We start from the raw sequence: 16091 nt of genomic DNA on the forward strand, positions 1-16091 counted from the left end.
GGGAGAAGGAGTGTGGGCTATGAGTCTGGTAGTGGAGACTGGGAGTCTAAATAGGCGAGGAGGGAAAAGGGAGAAGAGGCAAGGTATGACGCAAGAATGACGCCGGGAGAAAGCCAGGCACGGAGTGATGGAAAGAGGAAGATCAAATAGCAACAAATAGCACAGTGGAATATAACCTGTCTACGTCAGCAGTCGTCATTCTGTTTAGGACCCCCACCGACGTCGTCACAGTCATGTCTCCAAAGAGCCCCTCGCCATCCGCCGACGACTCCAATCCACGCGCTGCCCCCCGCCCAGCGACTCGCCAGACCCGGTCCGACTTTTATCTCGAGCCAAACCCGTTTGAAGAGTCGTTCAAGGCGCCCTCTGCAGCTGCCTCCAATGTCCGCAACTCCTCCCCGCCCCGCGATTCCTCCTCCGCCCAGGACTCCCGCCCCGACGACCCCGAGCGGCCCCAGTCCCGCTCCCAGTCCCGCTCCTCCCACCAGCGCAGCGCCTCTCCCTCCCGGCCCGTGCTGCCCCCGCTCGCGTCTATCTCGTCGCCCGCGGACTCGTCCTACTCGTGGGGCTACAACCCCAACTCGATCAACTCCCTCAGGTCCGGCCCACTCTCTCCCGCCATGCTCGCTGGTCCCCAGCCATCCACCGACCAGTCACACCTCGCCTTCGATCCCGCCAACTTCCGCACCGGCCTCACTCCCCGCACTGGTCTCACCCCTAGGACGGGTCTCACCCCCGGCACTGGTCTGACGCCCCTCGTCGGCGCCTTTCCCGCCTCTCCCGGCACCGCAGCCTTCCTTGCCATCATGAATGGCAACAACCCCAACGGTGCGCCCTCTGGTGCTACCATTACCCCCAACACGCTCAATGCTATCACAGGCGTCCTCAACAACAGCAATACCTACCAGTCTTCCGCTCTCCACCACCAGCCACAGCCCAACCAGGACAATCCCTCTTCCGCATATATTCCTACCGCTGCCAATGCTGCCAGCTCTGCCGCTAATGGTCTTTTCCTCCTTTCCCAGGCCCATCAGGAGCTCACAAAGCGTGAGGAGGCCCAGGCGCGTGCTAGCAATTCCACAGCTGCTGCCGCCGCCGCCGCCGCTGCTGCTTCTGCCAATGGCCCCCCCAACGGTAAGCGAGGCGCTAAGCGCAAATCCTATGACGCCATGTCCCCTCCCCCCACATCGGCTACCACAAAGCCTCCCGGTAAGCGCACCCGCGCTGCTGCTGCAAACGGCAGATACAAGTCCAGTGTCCGTGGCGCTTCGGAGGATGTCGATGACGATGACGACGAGGGTGATGATGACGATGGCCCCGATGCTGATGAGAACGACGATGCTGCCAGCAAGCGCATCAACAAAAAGCCAGAGACCGAAGAGGAGAAGAGAAAAAATTTCCTGGAACGAAATCGTCAAGGTATTTGCTTATTCATTCTTATCGCTTCCCCAGTTCATCTCAGCCACCTTCAGCCGCTCTCAAGTGTCGACAACGGAAAAAGGCATGGCTTGCCCAGCTTCAGGCAAAGGTTGAATACCTTTCCCAGGAAAATGAGCGTCTAACCGCTGCTCTCATTTCTTCGAGAGACGAGATCTCTCGGCTATCTGCCCTAGTAGGCGGAGCAGGCGTCGTCGGCTCCATACCGGCAAACACTCATTCAAGTTCTCAACCCGTCAGTGTGAATGTCGCCCTGGCTGGCAAAGCGAACGGTGCCGCCGCTGTCTCAGGCCCAGGCGGTGGGCGATCATCTGGTTACGGCTACTGAAAACTTTTTTTCCTGGTTTCATTCTCAGTATGGCCTGACAACATTTTCACATGTGTTTTATCCGCCATATCTTTCCGGATCCATAAAATCATTGGGTCTGCGCGACAGGCTGTCTGCCTGCTCACTCGCGACCAAAATCATATACCGGCCCCAATTTTTCACGTCTAGTACGACATGTTCATGAAAAAATTGTACTTACTACCACTCTACCCCGATGTACTCATAATACGTAACATCCCTCTCTCTCTCCCTCTCTCTGCTATTCATCCACTTTTTTGTACTCTCTTTGGGCGGTGGACAATATTGGCGCATACAAGTAGCTTTAGCTTGCTTTTTTTCACTCATCCAATCCTGCGCAAGTTTATCGTACGGATTGTGCTGTTTACATGTTTCTAGTCCGTCGGCCCAGGGCGCACACACGTTGTCCTAACACGCTTTTTTTTTTGGAGCATAGGCGACGGACGGAAATTTTTTCTTCTTTGTTTTATGCTCGCATTTTTTGTTTAAAATTTCATTTAAGTGCTCTATGTAGACTGTATCAACTAGATCATACATCTTAACGAATGAAATACAAAAACAATGTATAACACAAATCTCCCGCAGAAGAAAAAAACAAAAATGAGGGTAGCCTGGGTAGCCCCTAGATTTGCATCTTGCATTTTTTTTGCCGCATCATTTCCGCATTGGGGTGACGTACGCGTGCTAAACCTCAATTGTCGACAACACCGACGGCGCATTAGGGACCTTCAGAATTGAAATACGACCCGACTAGTCGGTCGTATTTCGACGCCACCGATTTGATGATTCGAAGTCCGACTGTGCTTGGCCTTGTCTTGGACTGTCACTTCTATGTCACTCCCAATGACGTAGACAGCGTAGATAATATTTAATCTACGTAGATTGTTGAATAGGCATTGAGCGATACTAAGAAAAAATGGCAAGGGGAAACAGAGATGGGGGTTGATGAGACCGAATCAATGCTTGCTTCTTATACTCTCATTTCAGTATTGACGTGTTTGGTGCATCTCCTGTGTGGTTAGAGAATTAAACAATGATTAAACAAACAAAATGTGTTTCTATGTGTTGCGAAAATGTCCTCTGGAGGTGCTGTTACAGCAGTATCTAAATTACAGGCACTGATGAGTGAAATATTTCATATCATCAGTCCTTGATCATGCAAACAAGACCAGAAAGACGGTCAGTACTTCATGGAGAGCAAAATCTTAATAGTCTAATATATACAGGCATGAAATGAAAGCCTCCATAGGAATGGTGATGGGGAGAGGATTGAAGATGGTGGAAGCCAGTGATAAGAGGGCCGCAATTCCGTCACATCAGTCACAAAGCGGACCTTGAACTTTGACTTACTAAGCGTAATTGGACAGGGCCAAATACGACCGACTAGTCGGGTCGTATTTCAATTCTGAAGGTCCCTATTGTCATTTGTCACAACCTTATTTTGGTCTTGCTCCTTCTCGTCCGGAGGGGAGTGAACGCGTCCATCGCATAACGTCCATATTGTTCGAGACGACACCCAGACTACGGACTACATGTTGGACGGACGCCGCAATATACCTTGTGAAAGAATGTATTCTCCCTTTTGGCTTTGCCTTTTTTGAAGTTGAACAGACTAGGCCTCAGTATTAGTATTACTATTACTATTAGTAAAGGCTGGGCGAAACGTCAAAAGAATCGTTTGGTTACAAAGTTCAAACTATCTCGTAAGTGCTTCGTTATGTCTAAGGAAGGCCTTTGTGAATTGTGGCTGTATCTAATAGCAATATCTATTCCGCAGAAGTGTGAGACTGAGACTGAGCAGTGAGAGGCCTCGGTCCTGTCTACGATTCTATTCAAAGTTGGTTGACGGACGGACGGACAAGTGTTGGACACGAAACACTCTCCACTAATGTTCTGGATCGCATCCAAATTATAACGAGCAATGCGCCGTTATCGGCCATTTCACCCTTTGCATTTTCGAACTCTTTTTTCGACGAGCGGATTCAACGGAAGGGAGATCCGTTCCTTTCAATATGAATCTTTGATTCAAAAACATTCACAATTGAATCGTTTGTCTTTCGACAACCGCCGCGGCCAAGGCTGGTACGTACTGTAACTGCCCTGTCAGAAATGTGCGCGTATAGCGGCATACTACGTATGTATACAGACACTTTAGAAACCGTTTGCTTGCGATTGGACGGGTTTTCTCCGACTTTCGCCTCCAAACATCCAACCAGCTGATCGAGTTTCTTCGAAAACTCATCATGTCCCCTGCCGGATTGTCCATTCTCTCTTGGCAATGTTGGCATCGCCCAATGACAATCGGACGCTTTGCATGGACAGTAAAGGACAGTACTTTATTTCCCCGAGGCACTATCTCCGCTTTTCTGCGCCATCAAAATTTTGCCTCCATCCAGACCGTGAATTGTATTGCGCTTTGAGGATCCTGTGCCCTTTTCTGGAGAGTGTGGTACGGTTTGCTTCCGTGTGGAGGTGGAGTATCTGTCATTTCCTATGTCAACGTCTAATTTCACTGTTGATGTTTTGGTATGTCAAAGAGGCCAATGTTGTTGATGTCGTTAATTTATGTCTACCAATAGCAGCGCGACTTGGGATGCAAAAGATGCTTTATCGTATCTGATAATATGCTGTGTGGATTGTTCTCAGACAACTTATCTCCTTGAACCGCTGATGTATCATTCCTCTGTGAGTGGCATTCTCTCTTTCTCTCTCTCCGCTCTTACCACACCGCATTTAGCTTGGGTATTCTAATCCTCCATGGTTCGTGTATGAATCGCTTTTTTGACTGACTTGCAGATTTCCCACAAGTCTATGTCCAGAATCTAATCTGACAAAATCCATTTTTACTTTATGATGGGGTTACAATGTGATCCGTGCTTGTGCAAACACTTCCCCAAGCATCGAAAAATCACACCTGGGTTCAGCCAACGCACCAGCAACTCGGAATCAACTGCGGCGCCTGGACAATTCTCGAGGTTGCGCTCCGTGGCCAGGCGTTCTAAGACAAAACCCTCGAATGTCGACTGCAATAAGTTTAACGCTCTCCGTTGTACCGCTTTTCGATCTAATGCAATAAGTTTAACGCTCTCCGTTGTACCGCTTTTCGCTTTAGATCGAATGTAATAGAGTCCAAAACATCATCTCATCTGCCAATCGGTGCGTTTTTTACTAAATCTATTTATGAAAAATTGATTTTGTCAGTGACCGCCCTGTTTAGAACTGCGCTTTTTGGCGATGCCCCTCTCGTACGGTTCGCAATACAGCGTGCATACACTTGCGTGTTTTGGTAGTCGCTGAGACGCCATTTTTATTTCGGATAATGGGTAATCACAACAGGCTGATGACTGAACAATCAAGTTGAAGACGTGAATTTTGGCTGGATCATGATGTTCACTTCATGAATACCCACTCGCCCTTAGTGTTGTCCCTGATGCCGGTATACTGTGCTGCGTTATACATACGATACCCGATGGCCTCGACACCGCTGGCTAGGCAGGCCCAACGGTTTACGAGACTGCATCTCCTGTGCAGTTGTGGAGCATCAATTCTTTAACGTTTTCTTTTTGTTATTTAGAAAACATCAAGCACATTGTTCCTGGATCTTGTCGATAAGACTAGGATCCGAATCATCTTTATTTTTTCCTCTGAGGAAGGCTTCCACCTAAACACCATCGCCCGTCGCACTTTGCACTTTGCAATTTACCAAATGTTCTCCACACAAGCGGCAGTGCGTCTCTTGTGCATTATCACACTTATGGAAGCATTAACCGAATTGATCATGCGTACAGCATCTACGGTGGCTTTTGTAGTCAAAAATATACCGCTTGTGCATGAAAATGAAAAGATCAGGCATAACCACCACTCGGATGCGATTCCAATGTCTGCTCCTAAAATAAATCGTGATCCCATGACATTGACCTTGAATTTGGCAGGATATTCACTTGGAAATAACGAGTCCTTGGGCCCACCGATTCTCGACGTTTCTCACTGTGCATTTGCGCCTATTAACGGTTCAGTGCTTATCCAACAGTGGTGTGGAAAATGACACCCGGTAGGCGCTCAACGTCGTCCAAATTAAAAATTCAAGTTCAAAATGTGAAAAAGCAAAAACCTAGAAATATAAATGTGGCGAATGGTGGCGTCAGTGGTGCTCCCCCAACACGGATCGTCTCGCCATCTATTTACCCGCAAAGATATGTAAAGCATTACTTTTTGAAGGGCTTCTAGCACCCGTGACGAAAAAATTTAAGCCAACCATCTGTCGTGGCTTCCACCTTCTTAAATTCCTCGAACATTGTGGAAGGTTTCGCGAGAATACGGCCCGCATATGTTTAACTCGTGATTCGTCTGTGGAGCTAGTACTCCGCTTTGTCGACAAATTGCTGCACACGATGTCGTACTTGGGGTGCTGAATGCTGCATCCGTCGCTATTGCCTACTCTGGGTGAGCATGAAGCATGAATAGCTTGTAGCTACTCCTCGTTGCTATTCACGCTTCAGACATGCTTCAGAATTTCCACCTTCTCGCTATCGGAGTCGCTCTAAGGCTGCATAAAATCCTCCTTTCAGCAATTCTACTCGCGTTTTTTGCCTCAAAAACATCTGTTTTATAAATGGCTAAATATTCCAGAAGCCTCGGACTGGCATCGTTCTGTTATGCTTCTTACCTGGAACATCGACCCCGCATCACATATGCATTCCGGTCCGTAATGTAACCCGTCCAACGGAAAGGCGGTTTGCCAAACGTGACGGTTGGCGATCGAACAATTGTTGAACACAGTGCTGGTGGTGGTCAGGGCCCTTGTAAGTAAATATCAGTTACTCCCTCCATTGCTGCAGCTTCAAGTCAATCAAACGTTATAAAGCATTTGGCGAGCCTGCTTGAGATTTTGCGACGACGGTTTAATCTATCAGCGCACACAACTTCACCACCGACCCTCCGATGCATTAAAGACCGGTAGTGATATTGTTCGTGACCCCGAATATTCTTTGTATATGCCGGGCGGATTCAATAATTTGCTGATCCCCAGAAGTGATTGGTAATGGTGAGTAAGCTCCAACGATTTTCACTAGCCCGATAAGTGAATATCACGATAGGCGCCCAGGCAGCCAAGACAGAGACCAATGTATTCGACACTTCAATCGCCAAAAACATAGAATGACGACTTGAAACTATGTCTGCGGCTCTTTGTCCCAATAAACAATTTGCATTACACATACACGTGCATGCACCCGTCAAGGCGGGCGAGCAGGGCACAGTAAAACTGAGGCGACTTTAGCTCTGTTGCTTGCGCGGATGCTGAAAGCAAAAAATCTCAGTGGCCTTAGTTGTCAGCTGACATTCGACAAAGGAGTCGAAAGACCCCTGGACTTTCATTTCGAGAGATGGGGACAGGTTCAAATTTCAAGTTTTCCGTAGAAGTCCTTGTAGATCCGAGTTACGACTTTGTAACATACAAAATTATAGAACCATATGTCTTTTTGTGAGCCAACGCAACATTTTTGAGCTTCATAAACCAAAATGGGAAGGTTGGCTGTACATTCAATGACGGCGCGTTTTGCCACTTGGACACCGGCGAAATGTTATCGAGCGAACGTTTTGACACTCATGACGAACGAATTCCAGCTGGCATACGCTGTTCTGAGCCTTCTCAACTTCCTCACGCTTTTTGGAAACCGAGCCCACACGCAGCCATACGCTCAATGGTATACGGTCCGAAATTAACCACCCGCGTGATTTGTGTGGACCTAGCAAACTGCTTCTTGAAGATTCCAAGTTTGATCTGTTGCAGAAAGGTGTAGTACCTGACTAAAAAATGGCAGAACTTGGATGACAAAAGCCGCTCTACCAGAGCGCCCTTGACCCCCACTCGTCACGAATCAACAGAAATAGAACTTTTTCAGGCTTCTGTTGCTTTTGAAAAATGTATAAAATGACGTAGATTCGAGGTGGGGTCGTACAACTTGTAACGACAAGTCTCTCTCTTCTGCTATGGCCAAGCTTCAAGTCGGCGTTGTGGCGAGTATCATGGTCTTGTGCCTTCTGCGCAAGACCTCTGCTTTCACATATACCTTCCCGGACTGCACTGTGGCCCCACTCAAGGGAAACGCAGTATGCGACACCTCCAAGGACGCAACCACTCGCGCTCGTGCAATCATTGAGCAGTTTACAGTGGACGAACTGATGGCGAATACCGTAAACTTGTCACCAGGTGTGCCTCGCCTTGGACTTCCGTCATATCAATGGTGGTCAGAAGCATTGGTAAAGCTTTTCATTCGCAAAATTGTTATTCTTTCTAACCATCTTGGAATGTAGCACGGAGTTGCTGGAAGTCCTGGAGTATTTTTTGCACCCTCAGGAAATTTCAGCTTCGCCACGTCGTTCCCTCAACCAATCGTCATGTCTGCTGCCTTCAACGACGAGCTGATCAAGGAAGTCGCCACTGTCATCAGTACTGAGGCACGAGCGTTCAACAACGGTGGTCGGGCAGGCATAGATTACTTCACTCCAAACATCAACCCTTTCAAGGACCCTCGGTGGGGAAGAGGACAAGAAACGCCTGGCGAAGATCCCTTCCGCATTCAACAATACGTCTTCAACCTTGTACAAGGGCTCCAGGGCGGACTTGACCCAAAGCCATACTACAAAATCATTGCCGACTGCAAACATTTTGCCGCATACGACCTCGAGAACTGGAATGGAAACAACCGCATGTCGTTCGACGCCGTGGTCACGCCTCAGGATCTCAGTGAATACTACTTGCCACCCTTCCAGTCCTGCGTGCGCGACGCCAAAGTAGCATCAGTCATGTGCAGCTATAATTCGGTGAACGGCGTACCTTCATGTGCCAATTCGTACTTATTGCAATCCATCCTACGCGATCACTGGGGGTTCAACGACGACGGCCGATGGGTGACATCTGATTGCGATGCTGTGGACAACATCTTCAGTACTCACAAGTTCACCGCCGATTACCCACACGCTGTAGCCGATGCTTTGAAGGCTGGTACCGATGTTGATTGCGGCACCGCCTATTCTTTGCATCTGCCAGACGCCTTCAACCAATCCTTGATCACCAGGGACGACTTGGAGAAGGCGCTTGTTCGCCAATATTCGTCCCTTGTCCGGTGAGTAGACATTATTGTATATGCATACACCATTGCTGATAACGCTCACAAAAGCTTGGGCTATTTCGACTCTCCACAGGTTCAGCCATACAGACAACTATCATGGGCCGATGTGAACACACCCAACGCCCAAGCCCTCGCTCTTCAAGCAGCTGTAGAAGGGATCGTTTTGCTCAAAAACGACGGCACGTTGCCATTCAAAAATTCGATAAAGAAGATTGCCTTCATCGGACCTTATGCCAATGCAACAACCTCATTGCAGGGCAATTATCAGGGAACCGCGCCATTCCTTGTCAGTCCCGTCCAGGGTGCTATTAACGAGGGCTTCAGCGCCACTTATACGCCAGGAACGACCATTTCGGGTAACTCGACAACTGGATTTGCGGCCGCCATAGCAGCCGCAAACGCCGCCGACGCAGTGGTATTTGCAGGTGGAATTGACGAATCCGTAGAACGAGAAGGATTGGACCGCATGAGCATCACCTGGCCCGGCAATCAACTTGACCTCGTCAGTCAACTAGCTGCTCTCGGGAAACCACTAGTCGTTATGCAGTTCGGAGGCGGTCAAGTCGACGGTTCTGCTCTGAAGAGTAACCCCAAAGTAAGTTAACTTTCTTAACTTGTTGAGAGATATATCCCTGACTGCGAGCACAGGTTAACTCTATTTTGTGGGCCGGTTACCCAGGTCAAAGTGGCGGAACAGCATTGGGACAAATCATAAGTGGAAAAGCAGCACCTGCTGGCCGTCTGGTTACAACCCAGTATCCCGCCGAATTCGTCAACCAGGTTGGAATGACCGACATGAACATCCGTCCAAGCACCTCCAATCCTGGTCGCACATACAAATGGTACACGGGAACTCCAGTCTTCCAATTCGGCCACGGCCTCCACTTCACGTCGTTCGATTTGTCGTGGCAACATCAACCCAAGGCCAAATACCAAATTCCTAGAGGCCTCGGCAATGCGCCAGGTAGCACAACCGATCTCAAGGAATTTGACACCTTCACCGTCAACGTCAAGAACACAGGAAAGACAACTTCGGACTACGTCGCTCTTCTATTCCTCAGCGGAACCGGAGGGCCCGCGCCGCTCCCCAACAAACAGCTGGTTTCCTACACGCGCCTGAGCCAAATCAAAGCAGGCGGGCAGAGCACTGCTAGTCTGAAGGTGACGCTCGGCTCAGTTGCTCGTGCGGATGCCAAAGGAAACCTATGGCTCTACCCTGGCTCTTATCAGCTGACAGTCGACACTGGGGTTGAAAGATCTCTGGTCCATGAGTTCGAGTTGGTAGGAGATGCAGTCCAAATTTCAAGCTTCCCCCAAAATTCCTCGTAGTTGACAAAATTGGGTCCATAAAAGTTGTATTTTGTAGTTGTATGTCGTGTAATCGCCATTTGCGTTATATTGGTTGCAAATGTTACAGAAGCAGATGGTGTGAGACTATAAAGAAGAAAACAAGGTGTCAAGCCAAGAAGGAAAGCTGGCCAGAGTAGTTTCGGCATTCGGCGTTTGCAGGAGCAAAAGGTCGGGAATTGCCGGTTGGCGGATTCTTGCTCTGGTTTCCTTCACGAAAGTTGTACAATCCATATCCCGCCCTTAGAGTGAGTAGGCCTATGCCGCACGCCAACCCTCCATACTGACCCCCCACATAGACCATGGCGTCAAAAGCAGCAGCCGTTGCGGTAGTGAGTACCAGTCCAATACACCCATCGTGACACGTCTCTCATCGACATTCTCTGTTCCAGGATTTCACCCGCATCTACTCATCTCTTGGCCTCGGAAAGGGTTGGTCGTTGGTTCAAGACGGTCTCTTATATCGGTTCTGAACTCTCCTACCTATTCTAGAGACCATCTCCGCCCTCCAAGCTTTCCGCAAGCGCCACAGCGAGGCCCAGCGACTGTCGCATGCCTTCGCCAGCCAACCCACCACCGTTAACTTCGACCACTACCGCTCCGTTCTCAAGAACCAGGCCATCGTTGACGAGGCCGAGAAGCTTTTGAAGGATTTCAAGCCTGTAACTTATGATGTGAACTCCCACATCAAGGCCATCGAGACTTTCGAGGCTACCGCTGTAAGTCTCGCGTTCGGTTACGTGTAAACGCGGGTTAAACGTTGGAAACTTTTCAGGTCGCCAAGGCCAAGGAGACAGAGGAGAAGATTGACATTGAGCTTCAACAACTCCAGGAGACTCTCGACAACATCGAGCAAGCTCGTCCCTTCGACCAGCTTACCGTGAGTTGCCCTCTAACCATCAACAATACACATACTCAAGCTCTATGAATAGGTCGATGATGTGGCAAAGGCTCACCCTCGCATTGTTGAGACCGTGGAGACTATGCTTAAGAAGGGCAAATGGACAGTTCCCGGTGCGTTTGTATTTTTATTACCAACTTACTTCAACAGGCTTGACGCGTTCCTTAGGATACAAGGAGAAATTCGGAGACCTCAACCTTATGTAAATTTTTGCCCTGTTATAGACTATATCCAATTTACATTCGTTGCGTCTATGACTGGATTCAACAAGTTATTGCATTCTGGCTATTACATGTGGCCTGAATGCACTATTCGCATCATTAAAACGCACCGGGTCGAGGCGCCCATGGGGTCAAGGGCTGGTTTACGACCGGGGCCATACTACTTTCAACTTGCGCTGTCAATGCCAATTTTAAAGAGTCAAGCTTGGCTCCTCCGGCGCCTGCAGCCCAAAGCGAAACAGCTAGTGTGTTTTCTCCTTGATAGTTAAGAATTCCTTGGGCTGGCGGGATATAACTTTGGTAAAAATGCTAAAAACCGACGGATGAACCTGCTACTCACGGACTGGGAATGACTTTTGCGGACCGATATGGTTTACTAACCACAATTTCAATGATCTCATTCCATGTTATCTCATTTCCGGTACTCACCATATTTGCCGAATTGGTAGCCATTGACGTAGAACTGTGAAACATCGTCGCCAACGAGAATAACCTTTGACTACTCAGTGTCTTACCTGTGATCTGAAATGAGGATTGGTGGTCGAATTTGTGACCACGATGGCAATGGGATAGTCGACGCCTTGCGGTACAGACAGATTGAATTCAGTTCTGACTTGATGTCCTTAGCAGTGGTACAAATTGGTATATGCATGGGGACTTGCCTGAATATGCTTACTCCCGCTTTCGAAATGCCTGTCGTTGGATTACCTGAAGTCCACGAAGCGTCGTTGAAACCAGGTAGGTGGAAGCCTGATAACGGTGTGGGTATAGCCTTCATTTCAATTTATGCCTCAAATTCTCACCTTGACGCTCAGCGAAGAGACCGCCCTCGTTCAACGGTCCTCTGGTCCTGTCAGCATACTAAAATGTTACATAAGTTATCAGCGCATGCAGCTGCAGGATATGTGGGAACAGACATTTTCTCCGCCCAGATTGCCAGCGACCTTCCAAATGTTGACATTTGTAGATGGGCTTCCCACAAAGGAGTAGCTTAGGATACCCCGTGGGGTCTTAAATGTCTCGCTCGCAGCAACCCAATCTTCTTCCAATCCCATATGGTCCTGTAAGATTGTAATGATGTGATTGGATGATTTTGCAAGGGCCGTCGAGAACGAAAATGTGCCTTCATGGTCACTTTGGACGGCATTGCCCTCCCATGATCCAATGAAAGTAGAATCCAGCCACACTGAGTAACCAAAGGCAGCACCACCGATGACATGTACTTTGAACGCCGTTTCAGTTCCTGTCGCGTTGAAGTGTGCCCTCCAAAGGATATTTCCAGTGTGGTACCCATAGTCGCCTGCATATAGGGACACAGGCGTCGACAATTGCGTAGGGTTGGCACTGGTCGTGTGGTTGGCAACTGTCCAAAGAGCATCCGAATATGTAGATGTAATCTCTGGCAAACTGTCCGCCATTTTCTAGGAGATAATAATCGTATTTCAAAAACTGTTGAAAACATTGTAATTATGATTGCTTACCCATGGAAGTGTAGATAGATTGGGTAGGGAAACAGGAGGCAAGGTAACAGTCTTTTTCGCAGTCAAGGTGCCGTACGAAGTCTTGCTCAGTGGTAAGGGGGTTCCATTGAAAGTTAGAGCTCGAGACTGTGCAGCGGGTGCGATGATCTCAAAGCTTGCAGTGTTGTTAAGGTCTCCGGTCAGAGCCAAGGTTCCTCCATTGATGTTGACAGAACGAATGAGATACCCTCCTTTAATGATGATTGGATTTTCGGTGCTGAACTGCGCCAAAGCACCGCTGGTCGGGGGATGAAGAACCCAGAATTGATATGCATTGGCACGATCTGATGAATTGTAGCACATCAGCCTCCATTTTATGCAATCTCAAGTGACAGACAGTACCTAGAATATAGACGAGTGTGTCACTTCCAACTTGGACGACAGTTTGACCGGATGTTGTAAATTGTAAAGCTAGAGCGCCGCCATTCAATACTTTCTGTTTGAGCGTACCGCTTCCCGAAAGAACTTTAACAGCAGGCGCAGTTGCTGACGCAAATTTAATAGCTGTTTCGTGTAGTTCTCCGGCATTTCCATACACAAGAATTATGTCACGGCCGTCAATGGTTGCCCTTGGAAGAGTAGATTGATAAATATTAGTATACAACCCCGAGACTCTGCTAAACGGATCCCAGACTAACCAGGTCATGATTTCAGCTGTTGAATAGAGAAGAGTTGTAGAGCCGGCAGTATAGTCGACAACATGAATCTTCGAATCTTTGCCTGTCAGAGTCAAGGAACCTCCAAGCGTTGGTACGGTCAAGGTTCCCAGACTGGTAGGCAAAGTCAATGTGTATGTTTGTACAGCGTTTGTCGACGCATCAGTTTGCCTTGAGGTTGTATCACGAATTTAGTACGATGCATATAATAAACGTTAGTGAGAGTGTACCTAACGACATAAAACCCTGTTTTTTTGCCAACAACATCCAGAATCTGGGTGGTTTTAAGCGCCGAGTTGCCCGTATATGCTCCTTGGGACGTGGCTATGTTCTGGGGTCTGGTTGTAAGATAGGCAGGCGAGACGGCCAAGAAGTTAGCTTGCAACTTCAACTCGTAGAATTTTTCGCGCAACGTTCGATCTTCTGCAATGGCAGATCCCTGAGAAGGTATACTTTAGTGTAGAGTTCATATACATTTTAATAGTTTGAAACTAACATAATCGTATGAGGTATATACACCTATGAAAAGCCTGTTAATAATGTTGACTGAAACCACATATCCTGGGAGAACATACCAGGGTGAGCAATGCCTCCCCAATTTGTACCGCCATAAATCATGTACAGATTGAGATAGGTCGTCGACATCGCAATTTCATTCTTATAAAACACTGCACTTATCTAAGTCATTCGCCATCGAGCAACACGATTACAAACTTACCTCTTTCGAATTCAGTTCCAGTAAGAATGGCGCAAGTGTCGTATCCGGATCCACCCCTATTTAATGTTATAAGAACTCGGGTACGACCAAAGTGGCATCCAGCACTAACCAGCCATCAAATGCACCTCCTTGGAATTCGTAAACCGCATTCAAGTCCTCGGGGTTGATTGACATATGCGCATCCCAGAACGAGCTGCCAATCAAATAAGTCGTATGTTAAATTCCACAAATAAAAACTTACTCTGGGACTGCATTAGACGCCCATGTGTTCGGGTGGGAGCAATCAAACCCGTTTGGGTAAGAATCATACCCATAAACATCGACGGTAGTATAATGGCCACCAGCCCAAGCATCATTAGTAGTAATTGGAACAGTGATTCCAGTATCTAACTGCCCAGAATTTCCCTCAGACGTAATGTTGGTAATGATTGGAATACTACGCACGAAGGCTTGCATTAATTTGCTTTCATAAACGAAATCTTCCGTATAAGGTGCTTGGAATCCACTGTATTCATTTTCAGACTTGAATAGAAACACAGATCAGGATCACACTGTAGACCATCGAGATATTGGTTGGTACACCCACCTGAACTAAAATGATTGGACCTCCTTGAGTAATTTGATTGGCTGCTAACGTCGCTCCAACAGCCTTGACATAGCCGGCGTAAGCGTCAAGGTATGTTGTGTTAGAGGTTCTCCAAATGCCGGGGGTGTAAGTACCCCATCCAGGGAATCCACCACCAGTAGTTTCAGCGTTGATATAGGGGCTATGACCTGAATTTAGTAGATGTAAAATCAAATTAACTTGTACCGTACCCAGGACGAGCAACCAAATAGATCCCTGCTTTCTTAGCGGCGTCAATGAAAGGCTGCAGGTCGCGGAAGCCTTCAAACGATATTTCTCCCCTCTTGGGTTCGTGGATACCCCAGAAAATATAGAAGGAAACTGCATTGAACCCCATTGCTCTACGGACGGTATTTTCAGCAAACATATAAGTCTATATACAAGAATATATACTTGATTTTCTGGAAGATGTCCAGGTGTAGGCTTTGAACTGGCATTCTATATGCGAACAATGCACTTGGGTTTGTATCATCGAACCTCGTATGTAGACCTGTCATACCGGTATGGATGTACTTCTCCGCTAAAAAGCATGAGGCGTTTCCCATTTATCATGTAGGAATATTGATCCCAGGTAACCTTAATTCGAAAGTAAGTCACAGAAAATTACGACGATTGTTACATACGTTAGTTTGGAGGCCATCCGTGAGCGTCTGTCGAGGAAGAACCGTACGACGAGCTCTTTTTGTCAGGTCACCGTGGTTCTTTGCCACTACCAAGATAGCGCAGAGAAGAGAGAGCAACCTCAAGAATATGGCCTTCATCTTCGGATGAATTTCAGACTAATTCATAGATTCTGCTGGCTTTTATAAGTGTCGGGTGTTGAATCCGGTCTCTATCATGGCGGTCAAATACAACAGGACACATGATAAAAATGTCTTCTGAAGCACTGTGAAGCACGAGAACCAAAAGGTACGGACCGGATTGAAGGGCTTGAAGGAAGTCGAAGCTACTCTTCACAGGAGATGGGTGCTATCCAGGACTTGCAGATAGGTTAAAAATAGACAAGAACGCTTCCACGTGATCCTAGAACGACGAGCAAGCGCCGAATATCAACCGGCGCTGTACCAGTGAACGAGGCCGTGCGTTGACAAGTGGTAGCAAATCACATTGTGGGTCCTGGCATGACCTATAATTGGTGGTAAGAACTCTAAACAAGATGCCTTGAGTATCTTGACATTGCATTTGTT

General features: G+C 47.8%; 4 protein-coding genes across 4 annotated transcripts; 3 read left to right on the forward strand and 1 right to left on the reverse strand.

The window, feature by feature from the left end:
- Nucleotides 1-233: 233 nt before the first annotated feature.
- On the forward strand, nucleotides 234-1765 carry JR316_0004980 (Transcription factor atf1; the record flags this gene model as incomplete). The annotated part of the gene is made up of 2 exons (XM_047890744.1): nucleotides 234-1419; nucleotides 1473-1765. The coding sequence occupies 2 exons, from the start codon at nucleotides 234-236 to the stop codon at nucleotides 1763-1765; spliced, it is 1479 nt and encodes a 492-aa protein (XP_047750505.1).
- Nucleotides 1766-7774: 6009 nt separating this feature from the next.
- JR316_0004981 (putative exo-1,4-beta-xylosidase bxlB) lies at nucleotides 7775-10245 on the forward strand (the record flags this gene model as incomplete). Its single annotated transcript, XM_047890745.1, has 4 exons — nucleotides 7775-8044; nucleotides 8099-8910; nucleotides 8965-9511; nucleotides 9565-10245. The coding sequence occupies 4 exons, from the start codon at nucleotides 7775-7777 to the stop codon at nucleotides 10243-10245; spliced, it is 2310 nt and encodes a 769-aa protein (XP_047750506.1).
- Nucleotides 10246-10565: 320 nt separating this feature from the next.
- JR316_0004982 (ATP synthase subunit d, mitochondrial) lies at nucleotides 10566-11370 on the forward strand (the record flags this gene model as incomplete). The annotated part of the gene is made up of 6 exons (XM_047890746.1): nucleotides 10566-10595; nucleotides 10656-10695; nucleotides 10756-10982; nucleotides 11039-11143; nucleotides 11196-11277; nucleotides 11333-11370. The coding sequence occupies 6 exons, from the start codon at nucleotides 10566-10568 to the stop codon at nucleotides 11368-11370; spliced, it is 522 nt and encodes a 173-aa protein (XP_047750507.1).
- Nucleotides 11371-11484: 114 nt separating this feature from the next.
- On the reverse strand, nucleotides 11485-15271 carry JR316_0004983 (Beta-galactosidase A; the record flags this gene model as incomplete). The annotated part of the gene is made up of 18 exons (XM_047890747.1): nucleotides 11485-11666; nucleotides 11815-11848; nucleotides 11901-11994; nucleotides 12048-12135; nucleotides 12189-12246; nucleotides 12303-12806; nucleotides 12867-13189; nucleotides 13248-13474; nucleotides 13544-13732; nucleotides 13792-14000; nucleotides 14058-14080; nucleotides 14137-14229; nucleotides 14280-14335; nucleotides 14389-14472; nucleotides 14521-14669; nucleotides 14724-14801; nucleotides 14866-15046; nucleotides 15096-15271. The coding sequence occupies 18 exons, from the start codon at nucleotides 15269-15271 to the stop codon at nucleotides 11485-11487; spliced, it is 2748 nt and encodes a 915-aa protein (XP_047750508.1).
- Nucleotides 15272-16091: the final 820 nt, after the last annotated feature.

The sequence above is a fragment of the Psilocybe cubensis genome, chromosome 4 (assembly GCF_017499595.1).
Source record: "Psilocybe cubensis strain MGC-MH-2018 chromosome 4, whole genome shotgun sequence".
Taxonomy (NCBI): Eukaryota; Fungi; Basidiomycota; class Agaricomycetes; order Agaricales; family Agrocybaceae; genus Psilocybe; species Psilocybe cubensis.